At 38.8% G+C, this 18,278-nt stretch overlaps 1 protein-coding gene across 1 annotated transcript in view; it reads right to left on the bottom strand.

Moving 5' to 3' along the window:
• Positions 1–2,462: 2,462 nt before the first annotated feature.
• The window catches only part of MLYCD (malonyl-CoA decarboxylase), an 18,777-nt gene continuing 2,961 nt past the window's right edge, over positions 2,463–18,278 (bottom strand). Inside the window, exons 2-6 of the mRNA XM_010006252.1 lie at positions 18,152–18,278; positions 12,643–12,755; positions 11,654–11,810; positions 10,992–11,141; positions 2,463–3,078 (exon numbers count right to left, since the gene is read on the bottom strand). Coding sequence (XP_010004554.1) covers positions 2,545–3,078; positions 10,992–11,141; positions 11,654–11,810; positions 12,643–12,755; positions 18,152–18,278 — 1,081 coding nt within the window. The 3' untranslated portion in view covers positions 2,463–2,544. The remainder of the gene's footprint in view (positions 3,079–10,991; positions 11,142–11,653; positions 11,811–12,642; positions 12,756–18,151) is intronic.

Below are 18,278 nucleotides of genomic sequence, written 5' to 3' on the forward strand. Positions count from 1 at the left end.
AGCTGATGGCTTTTATGAGCAAACCTGTCCCACTGTCATCTTCAAATGATCTTTTTGCACTTCAGTTTCTACTGTGGTTCTGCTACAGAACTCACTGAAGGAACTGTTAACCTATCAATGTAACAACATAATCAATGTAACAGATGAAGTGACCTCAGAAAGCAAAACAACCTATAACCAAAACAGTAACAATTACTTAAAAGGAAATACCTGTGCAGGTGCTAAGGTTCTGATGCAGATGTCATGAACAAATGTACTCATCCTTAATAGCTCCAGTAAAATGCTGCTACCTCTCTGCCTGTAATCTGCTTAGCAGCCCCACATCTCAAACACCTTAGAACAGCTCCTGTGAATATGAGTAAATTAAATTGAATGCTAATGCAGGACTGGTAATTCAGTGTCTAGAGAAATGAGGCATAGGGGTGAGGTAAGGAAGAAGAGGTAGTCCTGTTCATGACATGCCAACTAAACTACACTGGTAAGCAGCTGAGCAGCAAGTCCTGGCACTGCAGGGTACAGGTTTGAATTTGAGAAACTCCTATGGTTTGCCAGTATCTGTTTTCCTGATTTTAAGATTGGAAGGGAGGAAAAAAAAAAAGAGATGTGCCTGCTTCCCTTAAGCTGAAGGCACATCTGTGTGTCTGGTGTATTAGACATGAGAAGGCAGAGGTCTAGGGAAATAACCGAAGGGCTAATGGAGTGTGAGCAGCTTTGCTTTTTCTTCCTTATAAACTACTATCACATCAAGTCACTGAACAAATTCTGACTTTTTTTGGGCCTACTAGAGGAAAAAACCCAGTATCCTTCAAGTCCAGCTCTTAAGAATACATCATTGTGTTGTACTTCCATCTGCAATAAAGCAGGAACAATAGCTCTTTTTATAGTCAAAAGGCCAGGTGGATGCACATTTCATTTGAAGTAACCTGGTTTCCTCAAACTTCAAGAGTTTAACATGAGAGAAGGTTCTTTCTCTATTCCTCCCAAACAAAAATGGTTTGTACATATTTATACAAGCAGCTACATTTCACCTTGAAATCTGAATTCTAAAGCTTAGAAAACCAAACAGGACAATGAAGCCATCTTCTGACCACTGTTAAAAACAGCAGTAGTGTGTCCTGTAGTAAATTGTATGGGGAAAATTTCTGCACAGGTATGTGCATATGTTCACCCTAGGCCTCTGTATAAAAACCTAAAAAAACGCACATGCTACATAGGAAAGAAAAAGCAAATGTCTGCTCTTGAGGGAGTAAGAGGCAGTGAATGTGCTCTCCCCTTTAATTATCAGTGTTGCAAAATCTATCATGAACAGAAGTCAAGGTTTTCTCTGTTTGGAAGATATGTAGGAGAGATTCCCATAGCAGGTTACCAGCTTGGAGGATGGGATTTTTTTTTTCTAATAATGAATACTGAAAAACTGCATCCAATTATGTAATTTCATTCTAGGAGAAAGGCTAATTGGACACTTACACCTTTCTTCAGTTCTGTTTTCATACAGGAGCAGGAACTCTATCACTTTCAAATCCTTTGTATAATTCTTTTCTTGGAAACAGGACTGGAATTTGAGCAGACACAGAATAAAAAGCATGAAATTCTGTTAAGACTGTCCTTCTGCTCTGACCATACTGCTGTCAAGGAGGGCTGTTAAGAAAGGTACATGCTGAAACACACAAGACATTATTTATTGAGAAAGTTAATTTTATTGTTTTGCAGGTCACACCTACCTCATTATTAAAATAGCTTTTTATGAACTTAAAAAATTAACGGACCCAAAATATGATATACGTATTTGGAAACTTCTCGACTGATCCCTAAGTATCAGTCTGTCTTATTTCCCTCTCCTATATGAACACTTCCTCCTTGCTCATTATATTTTAGCAGACAAAAGAGCAAATACAACACTACATACCTGCCACACTGGGAAATCTGTTTCCTCTACAGTAGTAATGCAAGGCTTTTCCATGGTCCATCAAAGCAAGGAGTCAGTGGGAAATTTAGTGCGTTTGAAAAAGGAAAATACCAGAACCTTTTACATGAATTTTTGAGGGGAAAAAATACAAATACTATTAAAATAAAATTATAGACTACTGTTTTGCTAATATATTTGACCAGTAATTTACCTTCATTGAGTACTTCTGTCCAGGTACTTTGGTACTGAACTATCTATAGTGGCATTATGACAAATCAGTGCCACTCCTTTCCAAGACAAGGTTTATACAGGTTTATTACCAACAGAATAATGCTATGGTTCAAGTATTTTCCAGTCCAGCCACTTCTGAGTTGTACCTGATTGAGAGAATTTTACTCTCCCTGTAACACATACCATCAACCCATCTGCATGTAACAGATGTCTAGAACTTACAGCAAATCAGGTTTTGAGTACATGGCAATGAAAGCAAGACAACTGATAACCTAGATAACTTGGCATCCTGCTGTGCTGAGTAAATTTGTTTTACAACAGACATTCTCGTTTAAATATAGACACTTTGAAGTATCACAGCTCTTTATAGGTGAGGAACACTTGCTCTTAGTTTTCATAGTATTTAATTAAAGCTTGCTATTTTGCTGGAACTGAGACACCAAGGAAAGAACCTGCTCTGAGGCTTTAATTTGCTTAGAGCCCAGGTAAGCAGCACTGTTGCTGGCTGTGTCCTCCAGGAAGTACCGGTAGTTGACCATCATGCCGCAGGAAGCCGCGATGCCCCGAGGGCTGGTGTCCCCCATCCAGTTTATCCGCCACATCACAGAACCATTCTGAAGATGAAAATTTGCTACTGGATTAAGAGCATAGCCACGATGTTTCTCTCCATACAAATACCAGGCACAGAGTTTCATGAATGGTGAATGCAGCACTTTCACTAATTTTTCTGATCTCACCCACTCGTTGTTGTTTAAGAGTTTCTTCAGTGTTTCAGCAGTAGAGTCTCCTGTGATCTCAGAAATTTCTTGCCATTCTGATTCTGTAAAAAGTTCATTTCTTTCCAGTTCTTTTGTTTGTGTGGAGAGGAGACCAACAAGCCATTTTGTGAATCCTGGGATAGGTGACAGAGTAGAAAAAACTTTGATCTGAGGAAGTTCTTTCTGTAAACAAAAGGAGAGAAAAAGAATTCATGGGTTTTGTCATGACTGACAATGAGAAGCTGAGCAAAAGAACAACTGATGCCCTTCACCTGATATCAGTGCAGACCAGGGATTCTGAGAATTAACTGATAAACATAGACAAAAACCCCACAAACAACAATCATCCTGCCAGTAATAAGTTAGTGACTTGAAAGGATCTGGAGAACAAAGAAAATGTTAACACTGACTGAATTACAGTCCACACACACAATCTAGATACAAGTACTTATCAATACTGCATTCTGGTACAACATTTTTTGTAGAGAGAAACATACAAATACAATTGCACACTATAAAGTAGTTATTCAGATGAATAAATATTTTTTTAATCAACATACAAGTTTTCAAAAACATTTTAAGTAGAATTTATTTTTCATATGTAACTATCTTTTTTAAATCCAGGCCAGTTTATTATTTCAGTCTGTTGTAAAATCATGAGTGGTATAATTTCTAGATTCTAATGGACAGAAATACATCCTGAAATTTTTAAAGTTCTTTATACAGACCAGCTACGTTTCATGCTATTCCTGAACTGTAAACTATATTGATAAAATAGCAAGATAAGAAATACATAATTGCAGTAACAAAATAATCAAGATTGTTTAATACCTGTTTTAACACAATAAAACTCCTTTCCAGCCAGCTCAGATCCACCACCTCCTCAATTTTGTGACTTCCAGCTGCACAAACTGAATCACCTCACTTGCTCCCCTTGTCTGACTATTATACAGATATACAAGTCAAAAAAACTCTTCTTTTGGGACCAGATGGGAATAAGAAAACAGACCAAGTTACAAACAAAACCTCATTTCTCCTCCTTTAGAAAACTGGATAAAGCAAAAAAGTTGTTTTATAAAAACACCCATTTCTATATCTTACTGAACAAAACAACCATTTATGTGATCAAAGAGACCAGGAGATCTTGACTGTGTCATATTCTCAACTGCTATTGCTGCCATGGTCAGATAATGCAGTACTAGTACAGCGTTAATCCCCTGTGACTTTTTTTAAGTCTCTATCAAAGCACAAGATGATATTTAATTTTTAAGAGTAATTCTGCAGCAGAAGTCTGTAACAAGAGCTGTGATAAAAAACTAGCAGGTTTAATCACATGTGCATTTCCTATTAGCCACTGATCTTAGAACCTCTTTGCACAAGTTTAGAGAATACAGCATTTATAAAACAAAATAGTTGATTATGGTTGTGGTGTTACCAAAGCTACAGAAAATAAGTTTTAATTACAAGAATGTTCCTCGGAATAGGCAGTGCCTATTTCAGTGCCTTTTCAGAAAGGTTTCCCCTTTGCTTTTGAAAAAAGAAAGCAATGACCACAGTAAATTGAAATAAAAATATTTGGCAGCAGAAAAAGGACAAAAACGAGAACAGAACAAAGCAACACCAAACGCTTCAAGATATTTGCTCATGGAGGAAAAGCTGATAGCCTGCAGTTTTGTCAAGATGGTAACAAGCAGCATCACTTGCTACCTTCACTTCTCCATCAGCGCACGGCAGCTCACCCGCGGTGAGCTCAGCTGCAGGGACAGGCTGCAGTCACGTCCTCTGACCTTTTGCGTGTCAGCTCTGACCGCAGCTAGATGAATTTCTGCCCAGAAGGGAAGGCCACAGCTCCCTTCTGAAGATTGGATGACCCAGTACCCTTCTGCCTGTCCACACAATAATGATAGATGACAACTCACCAACTGTCTAGGATGTGACAGACCTGCAAATGAACCTTAAGGTACAGAAACACAAACCTGTAACCTATAAAGAGAAGTACCCTTTTCATGTCAGCATCCTCACACAGCAGCAACCTCACTCCAAAAGATGCTATTTCAAAATGGGGTTTTATTCTTCTATGTCTTCATTCCTTGCTGTCCTTTAAAGTTTATCTTTAGTCACAGAATCTTAGGGGTTGGAAGGGACCTCAAAAGATCACCCAGTCCAACCCTCCTGCCAGGCAGGATCACCCAGAGCACATCACACAGGAACGTGTTCAGGTGGGTTTGAATGTCTCCAGAGAAGGAGACTCCACAACCTCTCTGGGCAGCCTGTTCCAGTGCTCTGTCACTCCCACAGTAAAGAAGTTTTTCCTGATGTTTATGTGGAACCTCCTATGTTCCAGTTTGCACTCATTGACCCTTGTCCTGAACTCCACCATCACTGCAACCAAGGCTGCCATTGACCATCACCACTTCAAGCAGACCCTCCTTGTTGGTGAGTACAAGATCCAGCAATGCTCCTCTCCTACTTGATTTGTCCCTCATTTGTATCAAGAAGTTGATACACAGAAAAAAAAGTCCATAACACAGAGAAAACAAGAGACAAGCATAAATTGGTAGAAGTTTCCAAATTAATGACCTACCAATGAGGAATCCTAGATATGCTGGTAGAGGGAGTACAGATGCTACCACTGTGCAGTGGGGGTGAAAAATAAGAAGAAAAAAAAAAAAAGAAGGTTGTCAGAAGCTATTTTCCTCTAGATGTGTTTCTTTTTTACCCAAAAATGGGCTTATACTTCTTAAAAGTGTTATTTTTTTTTTCCTAACTGTATCACTCATCCTATAAAAGAGTCCCTTTGTAACATATTGCTTAGGTCTCTTTCATGAATGCCTCACAAACGTTTGGGGTTAAAACCTGAGAAGGGAAGAAGGAAGGTAATGGTGTCATCTGAGAAGAAGAAAATCTTCTTTCAGGTAAAAGGAAACACTGACTGAACCAAGAGAAAAGGCTGCTTACCACAAAGTCAAGTCTGGAAATCTCTGCACTTCTGCTAAGAAAGCAGTGTTTGAAAATACTGCTTTGCTGCTGAACAAAGCTAACAGAGCTTTTCACACAGGAGCCGAGTCATGTCCATTGCTTCCATAGGGTAACAATTCCAATCTCATCTCCCAGCTTGCAAAGCTGAGATGGTACCAATGCACCATCCGCAATGACAAAAGTGAGAATGAACAATTTCTTCCCATATTTGTGCATTAACTATAACCACTGCAAAGTTCTTACATAAGAAACTGACATTTTGCTTCTCTGTGATGTTGACTGCTCTTTGTTTATCATTCACTTTCAGGAGTGACCTGTTCACCAAGGCCAACTCAAAATATTTATCAGGAAGTTAGAAACTCCTACTGTATTAATAAATACAAAATGGGAAATGGTGCATATTTTTTACTTCTTAGAACAGATAAGACAAGGGAAAGTGACCCCATTTTGAAGCTACAGTATAGACTTCTACATATCTGATAAATGCTTGAGTTTAGGAGCTTATCTGAGGCAGCCATTTCTTGTAGAAAAATAAATAGATGCAGTGAAATGAGTACATTTATGTTGTTGCTAAATTGATGTGCTAGTTTCTAAGGGTATTGGTGGAAATCCATTAATGTTTATTTTCTTGTCAGAAACCCACACACCATTAAGAAACAGCTGCTCATTTTGTTTTGGGGTAGATTTCTGGGTCTGACTGCTCTTTATTTTTGTTTCTTTTCATTGCAGAAGACATCAGATTTCTCCTGTTATCCATATCCATCTGAAACTGTCTTGCACTCTGAAAGCTGTAGTCCAAGGTCACATTTTTCATCAATGAAAGCAGAGCCTATTTTGGAAATTATGATCTCCCCAGGTCACCTAGATCAAATTAAGGTAGCAATTATCAACAGCCCAACCAGAAAGCTAAAATCTGCCACCAATTGTTAAGCATTCAATTGAGTCACACAGCAGCTATCAGTTTTCTCCCCCAAATGCCACAGGCTATAAAATTCTAAGCAGTTTTCTCAAAGGCTTCACCACAGCTATCTGTGTCTGTCATCTGCAGACTGAATTGCTATGATGTACCTTCTGCAGAGCTACAGACCATTTAGAGTGGCTATAAACACATTCCAAATTAAATGTCTGTCTAATGAGAAATCTATCTGTCTACACATTCACCAGCACCTATCAGCTTGCTAGAAATGCATCTGCCTGCTTGCTTCCCAGCACCCAATTTGGGGTTTGTTTGTTTTCTTACTGGTTGTCTCAAATTGTTTCAGAATTCAATTCATTTCTGGGAGCAATACAAGCTTAAATTTAAAAAATACAAGAGATTATTTCTGTTGTCTTCTCCCAGCTTCATACACATTAATATAACCAAGAAACTACACAGAATGCAAAGGTAGCCTATTCTCAGATTTGTAGAGGGAGAACTGGGACCAAAGTGGTATTAGGCTAATGAACACATTCCACTGCTAGCCCCCAAAGAATCCAAGCATTCTCAGACAACAACAGAAGACTGTTTATAAAACCCTTCCAAATTATTTGTGTAGCAAACTTTTGTCAAGCAACTACCAAGAAAAAACTCCTATTTAGAGCAGCATAATTTCTCCCAGGATGCCCTTTGCATGCAACACAAGCTGCATCCCTAAGGTGCTACTCAGATCTCCACTCTATCCCTCCCCTTTACCCAATCAGAATGTACAGGTAGAAATTAAGGAGTCAAACTGCTAACTGTGCCCATAAAAGAGATGAAACTGAGGACCCATTTCTGTGACTCAACTTCATACCTCCTCATCTGCTTAAATTAGCGAAAAGACTCAAAAGCAGGGGCCATTAACTTCTGTTCAGTGCCTCAAACTAACAGCCCTTAACACTGAGGATTGAAATCTTGGCTGGAACCTCTACAGCTGCAGTTTTCATAACAATCCTAATAAAATCCCATTTGCAAGAAACACTTTCATGAGGGAGTCTGTATTTGACACTCTGCAGGTGAGAAGTGCAACCCTACACACGTTCATGTTAAACAGTATGTGTGTACCGGCAAATTAGCAAGAATATTTCTAAAACATTAAGTGCTATCTTAATCGTCCATTAAAGAGATTTTAAGGAATCTGGTACTAACTTAATTTATAGACATAACTTGATAGTGTAGACACCTGATAGATCAGTGTTTCAGTACAGATTTTTAAAATCTTGCCAAATAAAGCCTTCAACAGTGGAAAAAAAAGAGTAGCTACTAGCATATTTCTAACTTAGTGCATGTCTTTTTCTGATCTAATAATATACATTCAAGACAGGTCCAATTTGGAGTATTCCTTATGAAGACTGACAGCTGAGAATTCCATTTTGAGGTTACAATGGCACTTACAAGTAGAAGTGTCACAGCAGGTTAAGGCAAACTCAGATAAAGGATTTTTACTAGAGGATTAAAAAAAAAGTTTTAAGAGTTTGCAGTGCCTTGGGAAAATACGAACCAAATAATGTGCACAAAAGTTAAACAAGTGGCTAGTTACAAAAGTGTATTAATCATCAATGATCCAAATATAATGAAAAACAAATCCTCCACCTTTCCAAATGGTTTCTCTTCCCAGAGTATTGTTTCATCAGTTAAATTAAAGAGAGTCTCAATTACGTAACCTGGAACACTCGGTGATTTAGCAGCACTTTAAATAAAGATTTGTTTATTGCAAAGCCATGCAAAGGTTATATAAAAAGTCCTCTTCCTATCAGAGACCTCAACTATCAATTTTTGCAAAGGCTGCTGGAAGCTTGCTTAATGAGATTTAATTTTTGACCCAAGATTTTTTTGCTGAGGACATATTGTTTCAGCTGCTGTCACTGAGTCAACTCAGCACTTCTGCTATACCATTTATCCTTTTTCAAGTAAGTGAATATAATGCTGTTCCAAAGAATTACATCCAAGCTTAACACACACAACCTTGGAAAGTCCTTTGCTTACACCTGACCAAAGAGAAAGAGAGCACATGTGTGCAATTAATGCACTGAAGTAGGCCTTCCAGAATTTTGTGAGATTAAAATAGGCTGCCAAAAGTATTACTCACCATATGCCCTGACTGTCCTGAACAATTTAACTTTGCAGAAATTTCACAGTATAAATATTTTGAAGCTGAAATACATGGGGCTTCTCTCCACTGAAAGGCAAAACCCACAATGATAGGATTCACAACATTTCCAGCAAAAGCTGAATGGCTTGGCACTACAGAAATGAACCAAATAATTCTGATAACAACAGGCTGATGATTTAGGGTCACTGCACGGATGTAAAATATGTAATGGGAAATGGTTAAAGCAGAATTCAGCACAAACTCAAGAATAATTAAGAGGAAGAAAGCATGAAGGAGTGGGAAGAATAGAAAAAAACAAACATTAACAACATCCAAGAGTGGAAAAAAAAAACCTATTAAAGCACCTCATCCACCACAGGTTATCCTTTAAATGTTATTAGCTCTACAATGGTACCCCAACAAGGGTAATCATCATGAAAAGGAATGGGTAGAAATGGAATGGAATGTTGTAACTTGAATATATTTATATATAGATACCAAATAAACACAAATAGGTAGTTGAAGCTTTGCTGCAAATTCATAGTCAACTAAGCACACATCCAATTCACCCTATAAAATCTCACCAAAACCAGCACATTTTTCTTAATTTCTTAAAGCAGTGCATGAAATTTAAGTAGGGAGGAAGACCTCCATCTCTGGGACTCTACCGAAAGCATTTAGCTTTCAATATTAGGTAAGTTCTTTAAGGTTGAGCCAATAATTTTATTATTAAAATGTACTGAAAGGCATCTCAGCCAAAATGCTTCCTGTTCATCATGTATTTGATGAACACCAAAAGGCTGGATTTTACAACATTGAAATGTAATAACTTTATCATAAGTATAAATAAGAAACACATTCTTCTGTTGGCCACATCAAATTTTAGAAATAGCAGATAGGTGATCTAAATATGGTATATCTAGTTTCCTCTATAACTTGCTCATAACTTCTCTAATGTTGCAAGCAATTTAGTGATGGACAAATACATTGTCAATAAGGTTGTTTTATGAGACCACCTCTATTATCCACAAATTATTTTTCAGATGTGAAAGCAGGTAACTGCACAAATTTATTCCAATTTCCCCTCAGTCAAGATCAGACAGATGGCACAGCCTAATTATACCTGGACTACTGCACCTTAGACAATTAATCTAAAAGTCACTCCAAAAGCAAGAAACAAAATTCAGCCAAAATATCCATTAAAAATAAAATAAAAAACTTCAGGGCAGCCAGCTATGATTCAGTAGTTGACTAATCCATTAGTTTGTAGTAGTAGAAAATCTGGGGTTGGTTTTTTAAAGTTATTTCTGTAAGTGGAATTGAAGCTCTAAGTCACAAACAATTTTCCAGACATCACTGCTAATCCAAGTGTTAGAACAGTGAATATAAACACATGTAGTGATCACTACTTTTAAGTGGCAGCTTTGTTAATAATTGAAGTAGCAAAGCCTATTAAATAATGTACTCAACATAGAAATGCAACTATCTCTTTCACACCACTTTGTAAACAAGTTAATGAACTTTCACTCCTTTCTCCAGTTGCTTGGAATAAGCTCTACAAGAAGTCCTAAAGGTATTAACTGAAATCCAACAGCATGCAGCAGTATCATATAAATTCATAGAACTGATATGCATATAGTAACTAATTCCTGTGATTTTCAAATGTTAAACATCTTTCTTACTATACTGCAAGAAATGTCTGGGAAAAAATACAATTTTTTTTTTAATAGACATATTCAAGGCAAACATGCAAACTGCCTACATAACCAGTGGCAATTCAATGTAACAAATAAGAAAAGCAATTAATTAATGTACAGACTTTTTTTTTTTACTAGAGCATCCATTAGATTCTGAAAAAGAATCTACATCTGGCAGAGACCAACCAATAGCAGAAAATGTTCTTCCAACTCTACACATCTTCAAACGTTCATCTGTTAAAGAAGCTACAAATGCAGAAGACCCAGCAGCTCCTCGTCTTGAGCAGTGGCACAAAATGAAAACTCAGGAAGCAGTATGAGGGGGGCACATTGGCCAAACAGCATCTGAAGTACACCCTGGCACACCTACCTGCAGCTCTTTTACAACCCGTTTGATGAGGTAAGTCCCAAGTTCCACACCTTGCAGTCCTGGCTGAGTCAAACTGATTGAGTAGAAAATTGCTGTTGTAATTTTATCTGCATCTTCTGTTTCTAAAGGTGGCACTTCTTTCACTATGGCCTGGGAAAAGAAGTATTTTAAAACAAAAGTTAGTAGTAGTTACTATCATCATCAGGCAGGAGGAGGCTTTCTTTTTAACTTTAAAATGTTTTAAAACTTTTCCCCACTGTTTTATTCATCACAACCTGTGAGAAACAACAAAAATCTCATAAAACAGTAGAAAGAAGAACTGCTTATCCATTATCAAGTGCAGGAAATAATTGTAATATGTTTTAAAGCTTTCAGAAGTAACCACAATGGCTTTGAAGTTTTAATCTCGTTTGCTATCTTTTCTTATATATTTCTTGTATTTTCTTGTTCTTCTTGCACTTGAGCAAAACTCCAAAATTTCAACTTACATAATACAGGAGATGTATAGAATCTCTCTGTGATTTTTAAGTGTGAATTCTCTCATGTCTTAAAAAAATGAAACAAAACAAAATAATCTGGAATTAGAAGGAATTATAAATTTTAGAAGAAAAATACTGCAATTTAAACACTTTGCTGTGTACTAAGTCCACCAGTGACCATACCTGGATGCTGCTGGAGATATCACTGGTCAGTGCAACATGCAAGACTATCAGTGGCTCTCCTGGGATTGCACAGTGAGAGAAAAAGTAGCATCTTCTATATGACCCAACTCGACGCTTCATGTCAACCCAGTTTCTAACAGGATGCACAGCTTCCGAACTCAATGAAAGAAGAAAAAAAAAAACCACCAGATAAAACTACATACTTTTTTTTTTTTCATATAAAAATAGAGGTCAGCTGCCAACCCTACAAGCTCAGTACGTTTCCCATTGGTGTCAGTGACAAAACTCTCCAATCAAAAAAAGGGAATCGGGCTGCAAGTGAAACAGTAAAATCCATCAGCAAACTGTGACCAAATAATTGCAAAGGTACATTGCAGACTAGTTTTCTTTGGGATATGTTTACTACACACCTGAGTTTTCACTTGCACTTTCTGTTCATTACAGGATATCAGACTGAGGTTTTGTGCAACCTGGTCTAGTGGTAGGGTTCCCTGCTCATGGCAGAGGGATTGGAATTAGATGATCTTTAAGGTCCCTTCCAACCGTAATGATTCTATGACTAAGGCACAGCATGAGGCTGAGCACACCTCTGTGGGGCACTGGTGACAGAGGCAGCAGCAGCAGCCTCTTTGGAGGAAAGGGAGTGCAAGAAGGCAGTGCTGCAGGAATCTGGGTTTGTTGGAAAATCAACAGCAGCACCTCTGGGAATGTGGGAAGAGTAAATGAGAGGGCTGGAAGAAATAACAGTAGTCTACAAGTGCAGTATGTGAGCTAAAGGATCAAATCACAGGACAAATGATCCCCTTTACCATTTACTTAAATTCAGCTTTTAAAGTGTGCTTTTTTGTGTGTCAAACGCAACTATTCCTTCATTATACTTTGTTTGTGTTCAGTACTGAAAAGTATTATCTTGAAAACAGGGGGTCTAAGCAGTCATCAGCATTTCATCCTCTTTTCATCAACGAGAGGTAAAAACTTTTAGCACTTACTCACTAATTTTCTGGAGCACCTCACAAGGTGATTGCCAAGTGACTCGTTCCAAGTTTAGGAATCCTGTGGAGAACCACTCTGAAAGCATGTTCTTCAGAACTCCATTCATTTCCTGCAGAGAGAGATGAACTCATCTACTAAATAAGCTAGGTACAACATATGAACTTGAGTAAAGATAACCTTGATTATTTTGAACTACAACACTGGGACGTTCACGGAAACTAACGCGTCTGTTTGAGAAGATTAACCGTGTGATAGTTCAGCTTTCCTCACACTGGACTAAAACAATGAAAATGTTTGAAGTCATTGACATGGGAAATCTGACAAACAATAATTACTTGAATTTCACTGTAATTTTCTACAACTGAATCTCTTCTGAGCATTCAGCAGCTCATGCCTTAAGAAGACTCTTAGTACTACTTTATCAATATAAGAAAGCAACTCACCAAATAATTTTTTTTTAGTTTCTTTCCATACTTTATTAGTCATCTCTACTTTAATAAACCTTTTTTCTATAGCCCCTTATGAGAAAGATACAGAACAGCTATTTACTCCTGCACATTCTGCACCAACCTCTCATAGGTAGATTTGTGTGTCATGGTTTTTTTTCAATTTATTTTTCCTCTCAAAGTGCAGAGGTATAAGTGTCCTAAACAAATATATTCTGATTGTTTTGTTTCTTCCGGCTTTAAGGTACTTCCCTAGTGAATCCTTGTTTCTGCAACCGTATATAATTTTGGGCAAATATCCCTTGGTGTCTCCACCAATTTCAGCATTGTTTGTTTTCTTTTCTTTTGTAAGGGCACCCTGCAAGCCAGAAAAACAAGCTGAAGTTGTCAGATCTGGAGTCAAACTAAGAGATTCCTACGGCTCTCTTGTCATCCATCTGCTTTTTGGAACACTGTTTCAAGCTCCAGTCTAGCAGCTAGGAGGGAAAACTGCTGATGGCTGCACTCCTGCTTGTCATTATTTTGAATACACTGCTCTGCATCTATTGGCTGTAACGTGGCTCAGATGGCAACAAGTGCCTTGGGAGGAAACCAGTTATACTCCACAGAAACTGGTAAAAGTGGAAAAGACAAGCATCAGATGCATTTTGCTTCTCTGAAGCATCTAGAGGTTTAGCAGGCGTGCTCCATACAATGGGACACCATGATGGCCAACCCAACTGAGGGCTACTTTTCAAGATGCAGAATATATCAAGGAGCTACTTGAGGTCCAAGATGAAGCAGAGAAAAGCAATGCCTGTGTAACCAAAGAAGAAAGCGAAGCAGATGTGACTTCAGTAATGATTTTGGAAGAAAGGAATATTGTTTACAGGGAATTACAACTCAACTCAAATATTCTGTCAGTTGTAAATAATAATGCCTTATAAACAGGGCAGGATGCAGGCTGAAGAAACGGAGTAGTTCCTGCTGGAAGGGAGCTACAACCACCATTTAGTCCAACTGCAACTGTGTACATCAACAAAACTTCTTGGTGCAGACACTTCTTGCTATCTGAAACTGTGTTTAATTCAAGTAATATGGGCAAAAATCTGTGTGTAATATCACAGCATCCTCTAAATCTCTGAAAGGCTTGACTCCAACAGTAAGAGTCTCAAGTTAGGTTCTCTTGTAAATTTATTGGTAAGGAAAGTCTTATTTCAGAGGCCTTTCTAGTAATAAAATTACATCTCCAACATTTCATTTACAAGAAAAAAAAAAAGAGCACACATTTATTATTCAGCATCTCAATTTTACATCTAAGCACAAAGACATACTCAGACTTGTACTTAAAATTACCAGCTTTCCTTCGGTTTCTATTAGCTGAGTATAATAAATTGTGGGGTTTGGGTTGTTTTTTTTTAATTCTATGTTCTTCCTACAAGACAGCAAAATTACAGGCTTTTTAATCTCCACATCAGGTCCCTATTTATTTGGCAACAAATAGGAAAGCTTTATGCAAAACTAGTTTTTTGTTGTTTTTTTTTTTTTTTTAATTAAGAAAACATACCTCTCTGATGAGGGAACTATTACACTTTCCTTCTCAAACTACTAAAAAACTAGTTACCTTGCAATGAAAGTTCATGTGCAGATATTTACAGATAAATATAATTTGAAAGAGCAGCAACCAGGATTCCAAGAGTATCAAGGAAATGGCCAAATTATCATTAGTGACTGGTTAGATGTCTGAGAGGCCTACAAGAGAAGTGTCCTGCAAGACTCACAAGGGGTGAATTTTTCCATAGCTCTCAAATGTTTTAAGTTTTTAACTTTATATGCTTCACTCAGGCATACCAAATTATAGATCTAGTCTGACACCACACCATTTTTAAAAGTGCCTTTGCTTTTGTTTTTTTTAGTTAGCTTCAAAATACACAGAAAACCCTTGGTGAGATACTGCAAAATATATCCATCATCAAACCAGGATTCAGCAGGCTGACAAATAAAGGGGAATTGTTTTTCTGCTTTTTTATAGATAATATTAATTACTGCAGTAGCAATGCTAGTGCTGAAAATTTCCCTTTTATACTGTTTGATGTCTTAAAGACCATCATATTTCTCTTCCCTCCTTTCATTTTTTCTCATTTAGAAAATGAGTAAAGTGTGCACAAGCATTTTCAAGTGACTTAATCACCTGTATGTGCTATTTTACTGTAATCTATTGAACAAACAAAATATAAATGCTTCATGAACCAATATCTAACAGTTGAAGGTGCTTCTGTGTTGACAGGTTTTGAGAAACTAGAAAAATATGTTATATTTACAACACAGCAGTGGATAAACCTTGTTTTAATAGGTCTTTCAAAATGCAAAGTACAAACTAAAGGCTAAGAAATATTTTAGACAGTCTGGGCAAAACCAAAATCCCAGTAGGCCATATAACACATTCTGTAATTTATTCCAGCACCAAGAAGATCCATTCCATTTTATTTCTGCATTTCCTTGTCAGTGCAGATACAATTACACACAGGTTATAAAATTCCTGTTGCACATTTGCCCTTATGTATGTTAGAATTTAAATCAAATTTACAATTATCAAATGGCTATACAGGACTTTTTTTAGGTAAATACCAAATACTTTTTTCAGAGAAAATATTTTTACATTTCAGGTTTTTGCTAGCTAAGGGCTTCTTGGATCTTTAAGGCAAACTGTTTCAATATTTAGATTCTCCATTTGGCCACTGTTTCACCTGAGTGAGTTGATACCCTGATCCAGTGATGAATTCTGATGTGATCACAGTTCTTTCATGGCAGTACAACTGGATGAAATAAATACCTAAAATACTGCTTAAATACTTCAATTACTTCAGTGCTCAGAGTCTTTCACAGGTCTAACAAAGAGACATTATTTTGGAGCACAGTGCAGCCAGGCACACATCATGCAGTACAGAGAAACAGAGTAAGTTACACATTCACATTTCTTCATTACTTCAGACATCAATCCAACTTCAGAGGTGACTTATGAAAGACAACCAAGGGCATTCTAAAGATGTTTATACTCAGGAGTAACTGAAGACAACAGTGCACCAGTTTGCAGTGCATCATTTATTTTGTTAATCATTTGGGAACAGTGAAACCTATAGAGAAACAATCCTCAGGTAATTCACATATTCTCGTTTTAAAATAACACCTTAAGAAATTCAGGCAAACACGAATTCATCATATGCAATACTGAATCCTGACATGTTAACACACATCCAAAGTCACAGAGTTTTCTCTGTTCCTGACGTTTAGCCTCAGAACAGGTAGTACAGTATGTCACACCTATGGCTCATGGTATCCAACTGAATACACGTCCTCACAATATTTCCACCACCTGGTAAACAGCTCATTGCAGAAGTTGCCAAGACTTTCCATGGATTGGGTGATCAGTTATTCTAATGCTTACTTGCAATAGAAGCAAATAGATTTTAAGGGCTGAGCAAGACTCTCACCTAGCAGCACACTGCAACACCTTTCCCAGACACACTAGCAAGAACACTGGAGCAGCACACAGTTCTAGCTCTTGGCTCCTGCAGAAAACACATGAGGAAGACCTAAAAGAAACCCCAAACTATGATGAAACAGTATCCAGGATTAATTCTTACAGTCAATAGGTCACACACAAAAACTAAGGCAAACCAGTTTTAGCTTCATCTTTCTTGGCTTGCGTGATACTTTAGCATATATCCCATTTGAAAAATAAAACTAAGTCCAGTCATACAAACATTTCAAAAAAGTCATATGAGAACACTTATACAGCCCTTTTATTTAAGCTTTAGCTTTGCAGACAATATTTTCCTTCTTTCAAATGGGTTTAGTATGTTTCTGAACATGCTATGTTCACGTGCATGTACATTCAGCTGTTTTACTCATTGCTATCCTACTAATTTTGCAAATTCAGTCTACTTTTACTGAAGATGATCCAACTGGATGTGTCATTTTACCAATGCTGTTGCTACTTCAGTTCTGTGATGATCAGGGTTAACTGACAACACTGACACAAAAATCCTCATTTTCTTGTCAAACTTAATTTGTATCTGAATACTGAGAAACAAGTTACTGTTGGTGTATCTAATCTACTTGCTGTCCTTCATTGTCTTCTGGCAAGTCCTGGCACCTCCTGCCACTATTACCTGCTCCAGCACTCCTTTCTCCACACCCACGTCACCTCCTTGCACCACTGGGGATGATCCACCTTACCTTTTTTCTACACTCTACTGAGCTAAATCAGCACAACTGTTTTCTCCTGTTGATATTCATCCTTAGCACTACACGGCTGCTATGCCACTTTTGGCCCTGCATTGGACTCAGGAGTCATGCCACTGCACCTCACCCCTGCAGGGAGCTCCTGATGAAGCCCCAACACAGGCTCCACGATGTCACGCTGTGTCAGTGTGGCCCTTCCTCCACTGTCCCCAACACCAGCTCCATGATGTCACGCTGTGTCAGTGTGGCCCTTCCTCCACTGTCCCCAACACCAGCTCCATGTCACACTGTGCCACTATGGCCCTTCCTCCACTGTCCCCAACACCAGCTCCATGATGTCACGCTGTGCCACTGTGGCCCTTCCTCCACTGTCCCCAACGCCAGCTCCATGTCACGCTGTGCCACTGTGGCCCTTCCTCCACTGCCCACAACACCAGCTCCATGTCACGCTGTGCCACTGTGGCCCTTCCTCCACTGCCCACAACACCAGCTCCATGTCACGCTGTGCCACTGTGGCCCTTCCTCCACTGCCCACAACACCAGCTCCATGTCACGCTGTGCCACTGTGGCCCTTCCTCCACTGCCCTGCACAGCCACAGCCCAGCATCCCAGTGCCACCGCCTTCTGGAGAGCCCATTGCCCCACACCACAGGCTGCTCCCTTCCCGACCCGTGGCAGCCAACCCAGCTCCCACTGGTGCCACAGCCTGTGGGAAGGGGCTTTGCTCGTGTCACGCCACGGAGACCCCAAAGGTGAATCAGGTTCACGGGAGCAGCACCGAGCGGGAAATGCCCCAACCCCCTGTCCCAGCTCCCACCTCCAGCCCAGCCCTCACCTTGACATGAGGCCCATCCACCGCCTTGGTCGCCAGCCCCTCCATCAGGTCGCCCCTGAGCTCCACCAGGAAGCGGAGCCCGCCCTCCAGGCGGCCCAGGTGCTGGAAGAGGCCGCGGTACCGGGGG

Source organism: Chaetura pelagica, unplaced genomic scaffold (assembly GCF_000747805.2).
Source record: "Chaetura pelagica isolate M959 unplaced genomic scaffold, ChaPel_1.0 scaffold139, whole genome shotgun sequence".
Lineage (NCBI taxonomy): Eukaryota > Metazoa > Chordata > Aves > Apodiformes > Apodidae > Chaetura > Chaetura pelagica.